Source organism: Carica papaya, chromosome 3 (genome assembly GCF_054855325.1).
Source record: "Carica papaya isolate Zhongbai chromosome 3, ASM5485532v1, whole genome shotgun sequence".
Classification (NCBI taxonomy): domain Eukaryota; kingdom Viridiplantae; phylum Streptophyta; class Magnoliopsida; order Brassicales; family Caricaceae; genus Carica; species Carica papaya.
In genome coordinates, this window is record NC_142311.1 from 27127407 (window position 1) to 27145968 (window position 18562).

General features: G+C 28.7%; 2 protein-coding genes across 2 annotated transcripts in view; both read left to right on the forward strand.

Annotated features, from left to right (window-relative positions):
* Positions 1 to 428: 428 nt before the first annotated feature.
* On the forward strand, positions 429 to 794 carry LOC148267376 (agamous-like MADS-box protein AGL80). The gene has a single exon (XM_088216091.1). It carries the CDS (start codon positions 429 to 431, stop codon positions 792 to 794), a length of 366 nt encoding a protein of 121 aa, XP_088072217.1.
* Positions 795 to 17489: 16695 nt separating this feature from the next.
* The window catches only part of SKL2 (shikimate kinase like 2), a 29022-nt gene continuing 27949 nt past the window's right edge, over positions 17490 to 18562 (forward strand). Inside the window, exons 1-2 of the mRNA XM_088216382.1 lie at positions 17490 to 17815; positions 18334 to 18524. Coding sequence (XP_088072508.1) covers positions 17555 to 17815; positions 18334 to 18524 — 452 coding nt within the window. The 5' untranslated portion in view covers positions 17490 to 17554. The remainder of the gene's footprint in view (positions 17816 to 18333; positions 18525 to 18562) is intronic.

The window sequence follows — 18562 nt, forward strand, 5'->3', positions numbered from 1 at the left end:
TCTGAATTGTGAACAGTAAAAAAAATTAGCTAGGAGATTGCCTCTCCGTTTCTCCAGTTTCAAGCAGAGGTTAATCCTATTTGTTTTCGTTATTACTTTTTTTATTTAAGTTTTTCAAGGGCATTCTCGTAACTCTATTGAGAATTTTTAAGTAAATTGGGTAAGGAATGTAATCCTAAACTCTAATTGCTTCCGTTAAATTACAAATTTCAGTTTTGTTTATTTTGCTATTTCTAGGTTACATGCTCGGAATCCCCAATAGAGGGTTTGGACTTTTATACATAATGTAAACATAAAACGAATCAGATCTTATAATAAATAGTTTAGATATCTTTTTAACTATATATACCCTTAAATGTCTCGCTAAGAAACTAAAGAGAAAAAATTGTCAAACTTCATTTCAATATCATTTTGTTTCTCTATTAAACATGGACATGAAGAGAAATCTTGCTCTCATATGTAACAATACTGCCAAAAAGATGACCTTCAACATGAAGAAGAATGAATTATTTGAGGAGGTAAGTGAACTAACAACTTTATTTGCACCTAAAGCATGTGCAGTCATTTACAATCATCACAATGTTGAACTTGAGGTTTGGCCTTCTCCAATGGGAGTCTGCCATGTCCTAATAGATCTTGGTAGGATGTCCAAGACTGGCGGCAACATAAAGGTGGTGAGCCATAAGACAATTCTCGAAAAAAGGCTTAAGAAACTCAAAGATCAAACTGAGAAACAACATAAAAAAAATCGTGCAAAAGAAGAGATCCAGACAAATGGAAAGGACAACAACTAAAATATTATACAAGCTAACTTTTGCTTGGAGATGATAACAATATTAATATCAATAATATAGTAACCTCCTTGATTAATTTTTCTTTATGAATAAATGTGCTTTAATATTAAAATTTAAATATTATGTTTGATATTTGGCTCATTTATCAACTTTGAGTTGTTTAATTTTAAATTTTTACAATTTTCATATTTAAAATTCAACTATATTTAGATATTCTATAAAAATTATAATTTTATACAAAATAGAAAAAAATTAAAATTAAAAGAAAATTGTATGAATTGAATTTAAATAAGTGCGGAAAAAAGATAACAATGTCCTCAAAAATAATGAAATAAGATCCAAGAAACCTAAAAAAAAGAGAATAAATACGCAACATAAACAAAGAAATTTTTAAAGAAATAAACGGGATTCAGTTAGCCATAATGCCAAAGACTAAAAAAAAAAACAAAACAAAACATATATCCATTAAAGACTATGTTCTTTGTCCTTTATCTAAGTTTTTGAGAACAAACTTTTACCCATTAATCACACAAGTCTAAACCTCCCCCCATTTTTCCCTTTTTCATTTTCATCCAAACCTCCAAATCAATTATTAATTCCAACTTTTTCTTTAAGTACCCCAAATCTCACTCATAAACATTGGACCAAATATCAACAAAGTATGCTTGGACGTAATAACATCAGTTATCTCAAGGCTCCCAATTTTAAGGATTTAATCGCCAAATAATTAAGGGCATGCTTAGGTATCTAAAGAGTATGATTGATTTTATTGAAACGAAACAAATGTTTCTAATAATTAAATCATTATTTGTACTTATTTTGGACTCCCAAACGACATTAAATAATTTAATTCTTAAAAACATAATTTCTTAAAATAAAGAGGTTATTTTATTATCTTATTATAAGGAAAATATCCTATACAGCCCCTAAATAGACTATTTACTATGATAGAGATCAGTATAAGGGTGGATGATTCATTAACCTGCCCCAACGCATCCTAATAAGAATGGGTAAAGATCTGTAATTAACAGAGTATAGAGTGAGAATAGGTAAAAAGTTATAAATTCAGAATAAGTATGGAGTGTTTATAAATTTAGTAATCTACTGACTCCATCTGTTGGACTATATATAATTAATAAATTTTGAATTTTACTCAAATTAATTAAATTTTGATAAGTAAATGTTTAATGTTATAATTTATAATGTTAATTTATAGTTGTATTAATCTTTTCTTATTTCGCTCAGTTATACTAATCTTTTTATTACAATTGCAATGTTTAAAAGTACAAATAGAGAAAGTTTAGCCACGTAAGACCGCCTAATCAACAGCCTCAACAAACCAGAGCACGTCGTGTGGCAAGGAGCACTGACGTTGGTGCCACGAAGGAGGCCACGCTGGCGATCCGCGTGCCCCGTGATCGGACAACCCAGGATCAATCCCGTGCTAGTGGAGGGCTCGGATTCATTTTTTTCTTAAGTGCGATTAGACGGTCAAGATATATCGCGATGAACGGTCCAGATTCATTTCCTCCTTAGGCACGATCGAACGGACGAGATCGATCGCAATGGACGATCTAGATCAATGCGAGATAGTTATAAATACGTCGCATCATACGGGAACCTAAACCCTAGCCGCCAGTCCCCGTCAAAGAAGAAAAACCAAACGCTACAGAAAGAGGTCGACCGCTGACCGCCGCCACACTAGAGTCACTGCCGACGGCCAAAAAAGGTAAAAATTCTCCTTACCCACTTGAAATTCAATTTCGAGTATCTCTGTGGCCAAATCAGAGCAAGAGGGATGGCAGGTGAGCCGAAAACTGCAGAAAATCCAAAATTCCTCTGATGAGCTCCTTCCCGATTCCCGTTGTATGTTATTTTTCGATCATTGTGTTCACCGTCCTTTTCTGTGTAGGGTAGCTAAAAAAAGTACCTCAGTCGCAAATGAGGACCGGTGGAGCCACCATACCCAAAGGTCCCCCTGGCCGGTAGGTTCGATTTTTTTATGATTTTCCGGCCAACCGAGGCCCCTAACGTATTTTCTACAGGGATACAACCAAAACTGACCAAGCGGAGGCGAACCACCACCATGGGCGACAAAGTCGACGCTCGAGCACGACGACGCTGCCGTGCTGGAACACCAAAATTGGTCATAATGAGTTTTGGACACCGATTTTGGATTTTTGGGGATATTTTTAGGTATGTGATGAGTGTTTTGAATTCCACAAGAAAAATTCAGGGAACTCGATACCCATTAGGAGATGTAGTAGATAACTCGATATCTCGGAACACCAATCCAGGTAAGGATCCCTCATCCTATCCTCCGTTATGGTAAATTGAGGCTTAACTAAGTATAATTTTATATTTTTGTGAAAAATTAAAAAATTTTAAAAATAATTACGGGTTACTAGTGGAGCCGGAACCGGTTATTTCACAATTATCTTGATTTTCTGTACTATCCTACTTGTTTGATTTTCATATAGTAAATTTTCTTAATTTATAGTTCAATAGTCTTATCAACTTATCTGGTTATTTTGGTTATATACTGTTAACATAAATATAGTCTAATTGATCTGTGAATATGATATGAGATATTGGTATGAGCTTGTTGGTTGTTTGTTGATAAAAATATGTATGTGAAATATTTGCTGGTTACTTAAGGAAAGGGCGGACGGGCTCGGTATATAGGAAACCCTACTGTGAACGTTATCTCAGTCGGACGTGGCTGAGAAGTCCCTTACTCAAAAGATTAAGGAGATAAGGTTCACACTCATACCAGACGGGGTATGGAGATGGCCGGTCAATTGTAAAATTAGATATTGGGTTCACAAGTAGGGAGAACACTTCTATGAATCCCTAGGGGTACCAGTAAATAGATAAGAAATGAAAGTTATTATTTCTCGTTCTCTTATGTGTGAAAGTGAAAAGTGATATGGATATTGGTCTTCATAGATTGTCTTTAAAAAACTTGTTATGATAAGTATTAAACAAATGTCTTCAAGTGTTAAATGTATTTAAATAAAATAAGGACTCTATTAGTTGTTTTTCTGATTTTTTTACCAATCTTTAGTTTCTGTATCTGTTATTAGTATGATTTTCTTACTAAGTTAGTGTAGCTCACCCTTTCATTAACTATTTCAAATCAAGAGGACTAAGATTCAGATCTCGATCAGCAAGAGGGTTGTGAGTTGTTCACTATTCGGACTCCCTTCAAGTACTAGTGAAGGTTGTCCTAGGATGCTTAGTTATTTACTTTTCATTTTATTTTTTTAATTTCCGTTTGCCTTTTATAAGGGACATTTCCGTAACTCTATTGAGCATTCAAAATTATTGTGTAAGGAATGTAAACCCTAACTCTATTAATCGCTTTCGCATTTAATTTATGATTTTATTTCCCTTTAAGTTTTGGGTTTCTACAGAAAAAATTAAAATTTAAAGAAAATTGTGTGTGAATTGAATTGAAATAAGTACATGAGAAAAATAACAATGTCCTCAAAATTAATAAAATAAGATCCAAGAAACCTAAAAAAAAAAAAGAGAAAATATACACAGCATAATGAAAGAAATTTTTTAAAGAAATAAATGGGATTCAATTAGCCATAATGCCAAAGACTAAAAAAAACACAAAAAAATAAAACACATGTCTATTGAAGACTAAATATTTAAACCTCCCCCCATTTTCCCCCTTTTCATTTTCATCCAAACCTCCAAATCAATTATTAATTCTAGCTTTTTCTTTAACTTCTCCAAATCTAACTCATAAACATTCAACTAAATATCAACAAAGTATGCTGGGATGTAATAACATCATTTATCTCAAGGCTCCCAATTTTAAGGATTTAATTGCCAAATAATTAAGGGCATGCTTAGGTATTTAAAGAGTACAATTGATTTTATTGAAACAAAATGAATATTTCTGATAATTTAAATCATTATTCGTACTTATTTTGAACTCCCAAACAACATTAAAAAAATTGATACTAAAAAACATAATTTCTTAAAATAAAGAGGTCATTTTATTATCTTATTATGAGAGAAATATCCTACATAGTTCTTAAATACACTATTTACTATGACAGAGATGAGTATTAGGGTAAATGTTTTGTTAACCTGTCTTAACCCACCCTAGGAAGAATGGGTAAAGATATGTAATTAACAAAATATAGAGTGAGTATAAGTAAAAAGTTATAACTTTGGAATAAGGATGGAGCAATTATAAATTTGGAATTTTTCCTATGGGCGTTTTGTCATTTTTTATGTCTGATTATTTTCTAAAGCTTGGATCTCATCATAAACAACTGCCTTATAAGAAGGATTTCTAATCGCCTCTTGGATATTAATAAAGGATTTCTAATGGCCTCTTGGATATTAATAAGAACCTACATAAGAACTTGTAATAAAGGCTTGAAACTTAAGTGAGTGTCTTTAATAAAAGATATAACTATACAAAGCATGTTGAGTATAGGATCTTATTCCTTTTTGTAGAGTAATGAGCTACTTCAAATCATTTCTAAAATTTTCAAAAATTGTGTTTTGTTTATTTGATGAACTTAGGTGAGTGTCTTGAATAAAAGATATAATTATACGAAGCATGTTGAGTATAGGATCTTATTCCTTTTCGTAGAGCAATGAGCCAGTTCAAAGCATGTTCAGGTTTGGATAGTGTTTAGATTCTCCCTCCTATGTGGGGACTAGTGCTCTCAAATAGATATGAAGCTCATTGTGCATAATGTTTGTTGAAACCTCAAGATGGGGAATTAGGCTCAAGAGATACGACTCAATATTAGAATTGATATTTTGAGGTACAAGTTCAATGAGATTTGAAAAACTTGGAATTAATTCAATTAATGAATTCTCAACATCCTGATAATGAAAATATTGAGATAAAAAGGTTGATGCTTAAAGAAATAAACATTTATAAAGTGGTAATATCTTCTTGTAGTCGAGGAATGACACTTATACCCCTTTTGATTTGGTGAATATCCCAAAAATATACATTTTATAACACATGGGTCAAGTTTTTAGCAGTTATGAAGATGAATATGGAAAAAAACAGAATATCCAAATACTTTTAGTGGAATTGTTGACACAATACGGGAATGAGGATAATGTTTAAGAAGAACCTAGTATAGAGTTTCGAAGTTGAAAACATAAGATGACATCTAGTTTATGAGATAGACTATAGTAAAGATGCATCCTTCCAAAAATGTTTTGGAACATTGGTTGCAATTCTAAAAAATCGAGCAAATATATTTTGATTAGTGACTTTTTTAGAGATTACGAGGGTGGGGTTTGGGAATGAGAAACCTGAATGATTGGGAGATTTTTGAGCATGTAAATCTGTTTACTCTTTGTCTATCATTACTCTAGATGGAAGCAATGATCATCCTTTGTGGAGCCTTATTTCTATAGGAGTGTTCGGCCATATCCTACTGCAAGTTCTTCACCAAGTTGGAAAGTCTTGACATTTCATTCTACATATACTTTCAACACTTAAAAGGGTAAAATATCATTCATTTTCAATACATAAAAAGGTAAGGCATCATCATGCATTTGTCTTCAAAAGGGTCAACAGTCATATCCTAATTTTGTCCAAGGATAATTGAAGTATAAAGATAATAAATGTAAATTTTAAAAAAAAGTCCTTAACACATAATTTTTATCATTAATTTTGTTATCTTTGTTTTATATTCATTAAAAAAAACAACAAACTGGAAAAGAAAAGAAGAGCAAAAATGGAACACAAGAGTTTGAATAAAAAGTAATGAAAATTAGGAGTAAATGAAATTTTAAAGCAAAACATAAGAAGCATGAATGAGAAATAATAGAAATTGAGAGATAATCATAATTAAGAAAAAAACATGAGGGGAATGAACGAAAGGAAAGAAATATGGGGAATATAAGAAATAAGAGAAAAGGAAAGGTAAAGATATAAATGAAGAAATTAAAAGAAAATGGGAAAGAGTAGAAAAAGGAAAGATAAAACTAGGTCATAACATAAAAAGACTTTCATCTCTATCAAAGCCAAAATTTTAATTTCTACTCAAGCAAAACATAAAAGAAAAAACAAAAGGGAGACTAGTCCATTTTTTCTTTTTTTCTTTTAGCCCAGGCCTTAAGTAAGATCCAACTATATTATTGTATGATATGTACATCCATTATAGAACTAAGTGATTGGCATAAAAGTATACTTCTTAAGTATAACAAAAACATGAATACTTTTGTTTGAACTCTTTATAACTAAATTCCTAGAGGTTTTTAAAATTTAAGAAAAAATTGAAATTTTAAATTGTAAAAATAGATAACATGCCATAAATAAAGTAAAAATATGAAGATTTAAACTTTAATTGTTAAACCTTTGTTTTGGCTAATGTATAATGTGATTTACAATTAATTTATTTCAAACTGATAAACATATGTTTTAGAAATCACTTTTTGCACATCAAATCTTGATATTATTAATTTGAGATTTTTATAATCTTAAAGTAAAATTTTCTTATTTTACTTAGTTATACTAGTCTTTTTATTACAATTGCAATGTTTAATTTTTATAATTATGATATTTTTTTATATCATAAGTTTTTAAATAAATCTTTAATAGATACGCACAACATAAACATAAAACCAATCAGATCTTATAATAAATAATTTAGATATTTTTTAACTATATATATCTTTAGTTGTCTGGTCAAGAAACCAAAAAGAAAAATTTGTCAAACTTCATTTCAATATCATTTTTTATCTTTATTAAATATGGACATAAAGAGAAATGTTGCTCCTATAAGTAATAATACTGCCAAAAAGATGATCTTCGACAATAAGAAGAATGAATTGTTCACGGAGGTAAATGAACTAACAACTTTATTTGGAGTTAAAGCATGTGCAATTATATACAGTCCTTACAGTGTTGAACTCGAGGTTTGGCCTTCTCCAATGGGAGTCCACCAAGTATTGATAGATCGTAACAGGATGTCCAAGATCGGGGGCAATATAAAAGTGTTGAACCATAAGACAATTCTCTAAAAAAAGCTTAAGAAACTCAAAGATCAAGCTGAGAAACAACATAAGAAAAATAATGCAAAATAAGATATTCAGACAAATGGCAAGGATAACAACTGAAATATTATGCAAGCCAATTTTTGCTTGGAGATGATAACAATATTAATATCAATAATATAATAACCTCTTTGGTTAATTTTGTTTTATGAATAAATGTGTTTTAATATTAAAATTTAAATATTATGTTTGATATTTGGCTCATTTGTTAACTTTGAGTTGTTTAATTTTAAACTTTTACGTATTCGTATTTAAAATTCAATTATATTTAGATATTTTATAAAAGTTATAATTTTATACAAAATGATAAAAAAAATTAAAATTTAAAGAAAATTGTGTGAATTGAATTGAAATAACTACAGGAAAAAAAATAAAAATGTCCTCAAAAATAATAAAATAAGATTCAAGAAACCTACAAAAAAAATATATATATATATGCACAGTATAAACAAAGAAATTTTTAAAGAAATAAATGGGATTCAATTGGCCATAATGCCAAAGACTCAAAAGAAAAAAAAAACAAATGTTAATAATTTTAAGGATTTAGTCGCCAAATAATTAAGGGCATGCTTAGGTATCTAAAGAGTATGATTGATTTTTCTGAAATGAAACAAATATATTTTTTAATTTAAATCATTATTTGTACTTATTTTAGATTTTCAAACAACAATTAAATAATTTGATACTAAAAAACATAGTTTTTTAAAATAAAGAGGTCAGTTTTGTTATCTTATTTTGAAAAAAAATCCTATATAGTCCCTAAATAAACTATTTACTATGATAAAGATGAATATTAAGGTGGATGGTTCGTTAACTTGCCCCAACCCACCATAGGAAGAATGTGTAAAGATCTATAATTAATGGAGTATAGAGTGACTATAGATAAAAAATTATAAATTTAGAATAAGTATGGAATAGTTATAAATTTAATAATTTACTCACTCCACCTGTAGGACTACATGTAATTAATAAATTTGTAATTTTACACAAATTAATTAAGTTTTGATTAGTAAATGTTTAATGTTGTAATTTATAATGTTAGTTTATAGTTATTATTTTTTATTATATTTAAATATTATTTTCTATTATATTTTATTTTAGTTAATAATTAATATTGTTTATTAAAATTGTATAAATATCATATAATTTTTTTTAATTAAATGAGATCGGTAACGAGTAGAGAATTTTACCCACAAGGACATTGATGATAAAAAATTTTCTACCTGTTTCAAGTATGAACTTATATTTTTATAATAAGATGAGTATAGGAATTGATGTAACCATCCTATATTCGTCCTATCTTTACTACTTAAAAGAGTATTTTTACTAACTTAAAAGAAAATAGACATAAAATACAAGACCATAATAAGTTATGATACTCACGAAGATCGTCCTTTTTGTTGATGTCATCATCAAGCTTTCTTTTCTTCATATTTCAGAGCTTGCTTCGTAGTAGAGCTTTATTTGATGGCTTCTTAATGGAGTTTTATAGAGTTTGATGACTATAGTTTTGTTTATATTTTAGTGTTTATCTGTATCTCTTTTTGTTTTTGGGAAGGGGGCATCTTTTCATCTCCGAGCAATTTTATGAGCCAAAATTAAGGGAATTGGTAAAAGAAAAAAATAAAGGAGATAGAAAACTGTCAAAAGAGGAAAAAGAGAGAGAGAGAGAGAGAGAGAGAGGAAAAGAAAGCAAAAAAAATTAAGAAAAAAGTAAAAAGAGAGAGAGAGAGAGAGAGAAAAAACAAAAATGTGAAAAAAAGAATAAAAAGAAAGAGAGAGAAAAAGAAGAGAAAAAGTAGTTAAGAATTTTAAATGAATCTTGAATTCAAATGACATATGATAGAGATTGAAGAATAAAAGAAAAGATTAATACAAGATAGAACAAGAGAAATCTGGTTACATTCTGGATAAATCAAATGTGTTTTTGGACTAATAATAAAATTCAAAAGCCATGATAACCTAGTTCCATCAACAATTTCTCCCCAATATTTTTCTTATTCTTGATTTATCGTCTCTATATATTATCTTGTCCAAAAATTTTAAAAAGACCAAAAAAAAGCAAAAAAACAAAAGCCCCTCATCTATAATCAAGCCCTTAATACTACCATCCTCTGTTCAGTTGTCCTCTTTTTGATACTGCATCTATATTATGCATTTTTACGAGCCTAGAATTATTAATATTGCAAGAGTTTATAGGCTATTGGAAATTCAAATATGCAAGATCATTCGAGCAACTGGTGCAAACATCAATCATTGGATAAATGAAAAAACACTCGCATAATCGTAATCAAATCTAAAATTTTTAGTTGTTGTCAACTTTAAAATCCTTTTAAACATCCTAATAGCAGGCATAGACTGTAATGAAAACTGAAAACAACACAAAGGAGAATATGAAGGAAAAAAAGATGAGAAGAAGAAGAGAGAAAAAAAAATAATAAATAAAGGGAGGAAAAGGAGAGAGAAGAGAAAAAAAAAAGAGAAATAGAGAGAAATATGGGGCCTAACATGTGCTAAGAGCCTCAAGTGCCTTAGATGAATTATCAAAAGAGACCCAAAAGGGTCGTTGAGACAGAATGAGTTCCTATGATAGAAGTATGACTTGTAAAAAATTCCAAACCTCGAGTAGTAGAGCATTGCCAACAATATAAGATTTAGTAAATTTCTACTCTTTTTATAAACTTTGTAAGTACCTTTTTTTTCTAAGGATGTTTTGAACAAATGGAGAAAAATTAAACTTGAATTGTGAAATTGAGCTTTAAACCTTCATAGAAATCTTTTCAAATGAATGTTAATTATTTAAAAGGAAAAATGACATAAGTGAAAATGAAAAAGAAAGAAAAAATAGAAATGAAAAATCGTTGATAAGTTAGTCCAAAAACATCTTTTTATAATCAAATCATTTTACTAAGTTATTGATATAGGTTGCCACCAAATTGAAATCATCCCAGTTAGTAGTCAAATCAAAATTATCATGTCTTAACCCATGATATACAATTGGCACTAAAATCTAAATGCCTTGGCCTGCTATCAAATGGTTGACAAGTAAATCAAAAGTGGTTGTAGCCGATCCATGTTTGGTGCTATTCATTTTATGTTTACCCCTTTATTCACATCCATCATTCTTGAAAAAAAAGATACATGAAGTCTACAACCTTCAAATTGAAAGAATTTCATCCAATGTTCAACTAAAATAAGATGTTCATCCATCATTCTTGTATCCCCTTTAATACATAAAGGGAATGTGAAATTTCATTTCTCATTCGCCTTTAATACTTAAAAAAGTAAGGTATTGTTTATTTTACATATGTCTTCAATTCCTAAAAAAGAAAGTCAATCATCTTATATTCACCTTTTGTAACTAAAAAGGCAGGACATTTCATCATGCATTCACCTTCAATGTCTAAAAAGATAAGGTCATATTCATTTTGCACTGATCTTCAATACCCAAAAAGTAAGACATCATTTATTTCATATTTGCCTTTAAATTTAATGGAAGACATCATTCTCTGTTCACTTTCAATATCTAAAAAAATAAAGTGGCATTTTATTTTACATCCACCTTCAATACTTAAAATATACAGATTCATTTATTTCATATATTTTGCATTCAATTCTCAAAAAGGCAATGTAACATTCATTTTATATCTAACTTTATGCTTAAAAGGTAAGACTTTATTTTATGCATTTATTTTTTATTTCCAAAAAGAAATATATCATTTTTACATTTATATCAAGTGCCTAAAAAGGCAATGTGACGTTTCATTCTACATTCACTTTTTATTGTCTAAAAAGGCAATGTGAAGCTTCATTTTATAGTCACCTTCAATTCCTAAAAAGGTAACGTTTCATTCACCACCAATACCTAAAAAAGCAAGATGAAATTTCATATGTGTATAATTCTAACTTCAGTTCCTAAAAAGGAAAGATTTTCGCCCTACATTCACATCAATGCATAAAAAATTATAACATTTTCATGTCTCCACCTTCAATACTTAAAAAGTAAGGCACCATCCACCATGAATTTACTCTCAATTCTTAAAAAGAAAAGACAATCATTTCGCATTCATCTTTAATACCTAGAAAATTAAGATGGCATGTCATTCTACATATGCTTTCAATACTTAAAAGGGTAAAATATCGTTCATTGTTAATACATAACATGGTAAGACATCACCATGCATTTGTCTTCAAGAGGGGCAACTGTCATATTCTAATTTTGTCCGAGTACAATTGAAGTATAAAGATAATAAACGCAAATTTTTTAAAAAAAATTGTCCTTAACATATAATTTTATCATTAATTTTTTTATCTTTGTTTTATATTCATTAAAAAACTACTGGAAAGGAAAAGAAGAGGAAAAATGAGACATAAGGGTTTGAATAAAAAATAATGGAAATTGGGAGTGAATGAAATTTTAAAGGAAAAGCAGGAAAAGCATGAATGAGAAATAATAGAAATTGGGAGGTAATCATAATTAAGAAAAAAAAAACACGAGGGGAATGAATGAAAGGAAAGAAATATGGGGAGTATGAGAAATAAGAAAAAAAGAAAAGTAAAGGTATAAATGAAGAAATTAAAAGAAAATGGGAAAGAGTAGAAAAAGAAAAGATAAAAGTGGGTTATAACGTAAAAAGACTTTTATCTCTATTAAAGCCCAAATTTAAATTTTTAGTCAACCAAAACCCAAAAGAAAAGACAGAAGGGAGACTAGCCCATTTTTTTCTTTTTTTCTTTTAGCCCAGGCCCTAAGTAAGATCCAACTATACTATTGTATGATATGTATCTCCATTATAGAACTATGTGATTGGCATAAAAGTCTACTTCTTAAGTATAACAAAAACATGAATACTTTTGCTTGAACTCTCTATAACTAAATTCCTAGAGGTTTTTACAATTTAGGAAAAAAATAAAATTTTAAATTGTAAAAAAAAGGATAACATGCCATAAATAAAATAAAAATATGAAGATTTAAGCTTTAATTGTTAAACCTTTGTTTGGGCTAATGTATAATGTGTTTTATAATTAATTTAGTTTAAACTGATAAACACATGTTTTAAAAATTACTTATTTGCACATCGAATCTTGATATTATTAATTTAAGATTTTTTATGATCTTATATTGAAATTTTCTTATTTTGCTCAGTAATACTAGTCTTTTTATTACAATTGCAATGTTTAATTTTTATAATTATGATATTTTTCTATATCATAAGTTTTTAAATAAATCTTTAATAGATACGCAGAACATAAACATAAAACTATTCAGATCTTGTAATAAATAATTTAGATATTTTTTAACTATATATACCCTTAGTTGTCTGGCCAAGAAACTAAAGAGAAAAATTTGTCAAACTTCAATTCAATATCATTTTTTTATCTCTATTAAATATGGACATGAAGAGAAATTTTGCTCCCATAAGTAACAATACTGCCAACAAGATGATCTTTGACAAAAAGAAGAATGAATTGTTCGAGGAGGTAAGTGAACTAACAACTTTATTTTGGAATTAAAGCATGTGCAATTATTTACAGTACTTACAGTATTGAACCTGAGGTTTGGCCTTCTCCAATGGGAGTCCGCCAAGTGATGATAGATCTTAACAGGATGTCCAAGACCGAGGACAATATAAAAGTGGTGAACCATAAGATAATTCTTGAAAAAAGGCTTAAAAAACTCAAAGATCAAGCTGAGAAACAACGTTAAAAAAGTCGTGCAAAAGAAGATATTCAGACAAATGGCATGGACAACAACTAAAATATTATGCAAGCCAACTTTTTCTTAGAGATGATAACAATATTAATATCAATAATATAATAACCTCCTTGGTTAATTATGTTTTATAAATAAATGTGCTTTAATATTAACATTTAAATATTATATTTGATATTTGGCTCATTTGTTAACTTTGAGTTGTTTAATTTTAAACTTTTATGTATTCGTATTTAAAAGTCAAATATATTTAGATATTCTATAAAAATTATGATTTTATACAAAATGGAAAAAATTAAAATTTAAAGAAAATTGTGTGTGAACTAAATTGAAATAACCACATGGAAAAATAACAATGTTATCAAAATAACAAAATAAGATCCAAGAAACCTACAAAAAAAAAAAGAGATAATATGCACAGCATAAAGAAATTTTTTTTTAAAGAAATAAATGGGATTCAATTAGCCATAATGCCAAAGACTCAAAAAAAAAAAAACAAACCAAAACAAAACATATATCCATTGATATTTTTTCATTTTTCCCTTTTTCATTTTCATACAAACCTCTAAATCAATTATTAATTCCAACTTTTTCTTTAAGTTCTCCAAATCTCACTCATAAACATTCAACCAAATGTCAACAAAGAATACTTGAATGTAATAACATCATTTATCTCAAGGCTCCCAATTTTAAGGATTTAGTCTGAGGGTATGTATCTAAAGAGTATGATTGATTTTATTGAAATGAAATAAATATTTTCGATAATTTTAAATCATCATTCGTACTTTATTTGGACTCTCAAATGACATTAAATAATTTGATACTAAAAAACATAATTTTTTGAAATAAAGAGGTCATTTTATTATCTTATTATGAGAAAAATATCCTACAGAGTCCCTAAATACACTATTTACTATGATAGAGATGAGTATTAGGGTGGATGGTTCGTTAACCTGTCTCAACCCACCCTAAGAAGAACGGGTAAAGATCTGTAATTAACAAAATATCGAGTGAGTATAGGTAAAAAGTTATAACTTTGGAATAAGGATGGAGTAGTTATAAATCTGGATTTTTTCCTAAGGGTAGTTTGGTCATTTTTTATGTCTGATTATATTTTAAAGTTTAGATCTCATCACAGACAACTACCTTACAAGAAGGATTTCTAATGGCCTCTTGTATATTAGTAAGAAGCTACATAAGAACTTGTAATAAATGCTCAAAATTTAGATGAGTGTCTTGAATAAAAGATATAACTATATGAAGCATGTTGAATATAAGATCTTATTCCTTTTCGTAGAGCAATGAACTACTTCAAATCATTTCTAAAATTTTCAAAAATTGTGTTATGTTTATTTGATGAACTTAGGTGAGTGTCTTGAATAAAAGATATAATTATACGAAGCATGTTGAGTATAGGATCTTATTCCTTTTCGTAGAGCAATGAGCCAGTTCAAAGCATGTTCAGGTTTGGATAGTGTTTGAGATTCTCCCTCTTATGTGGGGACACGTACTCTCAAATAGGTATGAAGCTCATTGTACACAATGTTTATTGATACCTCAAGATGGGGAATTAGGCTCAGGAGATACAAACTCAATATTAGAATTAATATTTTGAGGTACAGGTTCAATGAAACTTGAAAAACTTGGAATTAATTCTACTAATGAATTCTCAGCATTCTGATAATGACATTCCTCGTTTTCTCTCTCCTCCTAAATGACAGTATTGAGATAAAATGGTTGATGGTTAAAGAAATAAACATTTATAGAGTCATAATATCTTCTTGTAGTCAAGGAATAACACTTATACCCCTTCTGATTTAGTAAAAATCCCAAAAATATACATTTTATAGCACATGGGTCGAGTTTTCAGCAGTTATGAGGATGAATATGGATAAAAGCATAATATCCAAATACTTTTAATGGAATTGTTGACACGATACTGCCAAAAAGATGACCTTCAACAAGAAGAAGAATAAATTATTCAAGGAGTAAGTGAACTGACAACTTTATTTGGAGTTAAAATATATGCAGTTATTTACAGTCTTCACAGTGTTGAACCTGAGGTATGGCTTTCTCCAATGGGAGTCCGCCAAGTCCTAATAGATCTTGATAGGATGTCCAAGACTGGAGGCAACATAAAGGTGGTGAGCTATAAAATAATTCTCGAAGAAAGGTTTAAGAAACTAAAAAATCAAGTCGAGAAACAACATAAGAAAAACCATGCAAAAGAAGATATCCAGACAAATGGCAAAAACACAATTGAAGTATTATGCAAGCCAACTTTACTTGGAGATGATAGTAATATTAATATCAATAACGTAATAATTTCCTTGGTTAATTGTTTTTTATGAATAAATGTGCTTTAACATTAAAATTTAAATATTATATTTGATATTTGACTCATTTATTAATTTTGAATTGTTTAATTTTAAATTTTTACGTATTTATATTTAAAATTCAACTATATTTAAATATTCTATAAAAATTATAATTTTATACAAAATAAAAAAAATAAAAATTTGAAGAAAATTATGTGAATTGAATCCAAATAACTATAGAAAAAAATAACATTGTCCTAAAAAATAATAAAATAAGATCCAAGAAACCTACCAAGAAAAAGAGAAAATATACACAGCATAAACAAATAAATTTTTAAAGAAATAAATGGGATTCAATTGGCCATAATGCCAAAGACTTAAAAGAAAAAGAAAACAAATGTTAATAATTTTAAGGATTTAGTAGCCAACTAAACTTACCGTTTAGGTATCTAAAGAGTACGATTAATTTTATTGAAATGAAACAAATATTTTTAATAATTTAAATTATTATTTGTACTTATTTTGGACTTTCAAATGATATTAAATTATTTGATACTGAAAAACATAATTTTTTTAAATAAAAAGGTTATTTTATTATCTTATTATGAAAAAAATATTTTAAATAGTCTTTAAATAGATTATTTACTATGATAAAGATGAATATTAGGATGGATGGTCTGTTAACCTGCCCAAATCCACAATAGAAAGAACGGATAAAGACATAAAATTAATGGAGTATAGAGTGAGTATAAATAAAAAATTATAAATTCAGGAATAAGTATGAAATAGTTATAAATTTAATAATTTACTCATTGCACCTGTAGGACTATATATAATTAATAAATTTTTAATTTTACTTAAATTAATTAAATTTTAATTAGTAAATATTTAATGTTGTAATTTATAATGTTGGTTTATAGTTGTATTTAAATATTATATTTTATTTTAATTAATAATTAATATTACATAAATTTTTTTAAATTAAATGGGATGGGTAACGAGTAGAGAATTTACCCATAAGGATATTTTGATGGGTAAAAAACTTTCTACCTACTTCAAATATAGACTTATATTTTTATTAGTGAGATGAGTATAGGAATTAACGTATTTACTCCATATTTGTACAATCTTTACTGCTTAAAAAAAATATTTTTATTATTTAAAAGAAAATGGACATCAAATATAAAAGACCATAATAAGCTATCATACTCATAATGATCATCCTTTTTCTTCATGACCTCAAACAAGATTAGGAATTTAATAAGATGCTCATATTCCAATCTAAAAGTGACTATGGAGATATAATTTTGTAATGTTTGAACTATTAGCAACATTAAATATGAATTAAATTTTTTATATAGGAATTAAATTTTACCTTGAATATGAATTTGATTTTTACCATCAGAGAAATTAATATGGAATTTGTGATAACTTATATATATATATATATCTATATAACTATGTTGTTATTAGGTTGAATTGGATTAATATATATTTTAAATGATACATTTTGAATTTTTTTTAAATATAAAATAATTTTAAAATCATGGATGGGCCCATCCAAGACCAGCCCATAACGGAGAAAAGAAACGAACAAATAAAAATTGATCCAAACCAAATCGTCCGTTCTCCTCTCTCCTCGTTCCCCCTCTCCTCCAAAATCCAGATGAACAAAAATGGCTAGTGTGACAACTTCCACTCCCTGCTGTATCCACTCCCAACACCCTACCAAATCCCTATTTTTCTTTTCTCTCCATAGAGTTCATTTTTCTTTTTCTTCTCATTCTGCAACTCGAATTTCCACACTCATCTCCACCTCTTCCTCAACCCGATATCGTTTCATCAAGGCAAACGCGGTCGTCTCCACCCGCCGATTCAATTGCTTCTCTTCCTGCAAGTTCTTCTCCAATCTCTCCGCGAACACCACAAATTACGAGGTTTCCTTCTGTTTTATTGCCAGGAAAATTTGAAGAGAATGCTTTCTGTTTTTCCTAGCAGTTTCTTTTCTTTTTTTTTTTTTTTTTTTTTTTTTTTTTTAAGCTCGAACAAGTGATGTATATGAAATAATGATAGGAAACATGAAGCTTAGGTCAGTGGTATCGGATATACGCTTGGTATTTTGTCATTGCTTTCTCTATAAAGCTTCTTTGATATTTAGGTGAAATTTGAGATGATTGATGGTTCAACTGTTAGATAATTAATTATCTTTTCCCAGCTTTTGCTGTATTTTGTCAATAAGGAAAGAGAATTATGCAATAGAGCCTTAATAACCTCAACTTAGACTATGGAGTGGAGTTGCTTTTGTGTTATTGATTGCTTATGGCTATTTTATCTCATTGTTCATGACATAGAAATAAGTTTCAATCAAATAAAGGATCTTGGGGCTGTTTAAGTACACCTCTCCCTTCTGAGCTTCACCAACGCCATTCAGCTACTGATTATGTGAAGTATACAGTTTGCTGACAGTTCCTCTGAGGTGGAATTGAGATTACAACTTGGGAAGCAAGAACTTTCAACTTCCAGGGATATATTTGTCGATGCTGATGGAACCTCTTTAACTGTTAGAATAAAGCGCCATGGTTCTCTGATTACTCTTCTACAAACTAATCAGCTTTTTGAGAAAATAAAGCCTGCTGAAACAATATGGTCTGTATGCTGAATCTAGATTAGCTTGAACAATTATA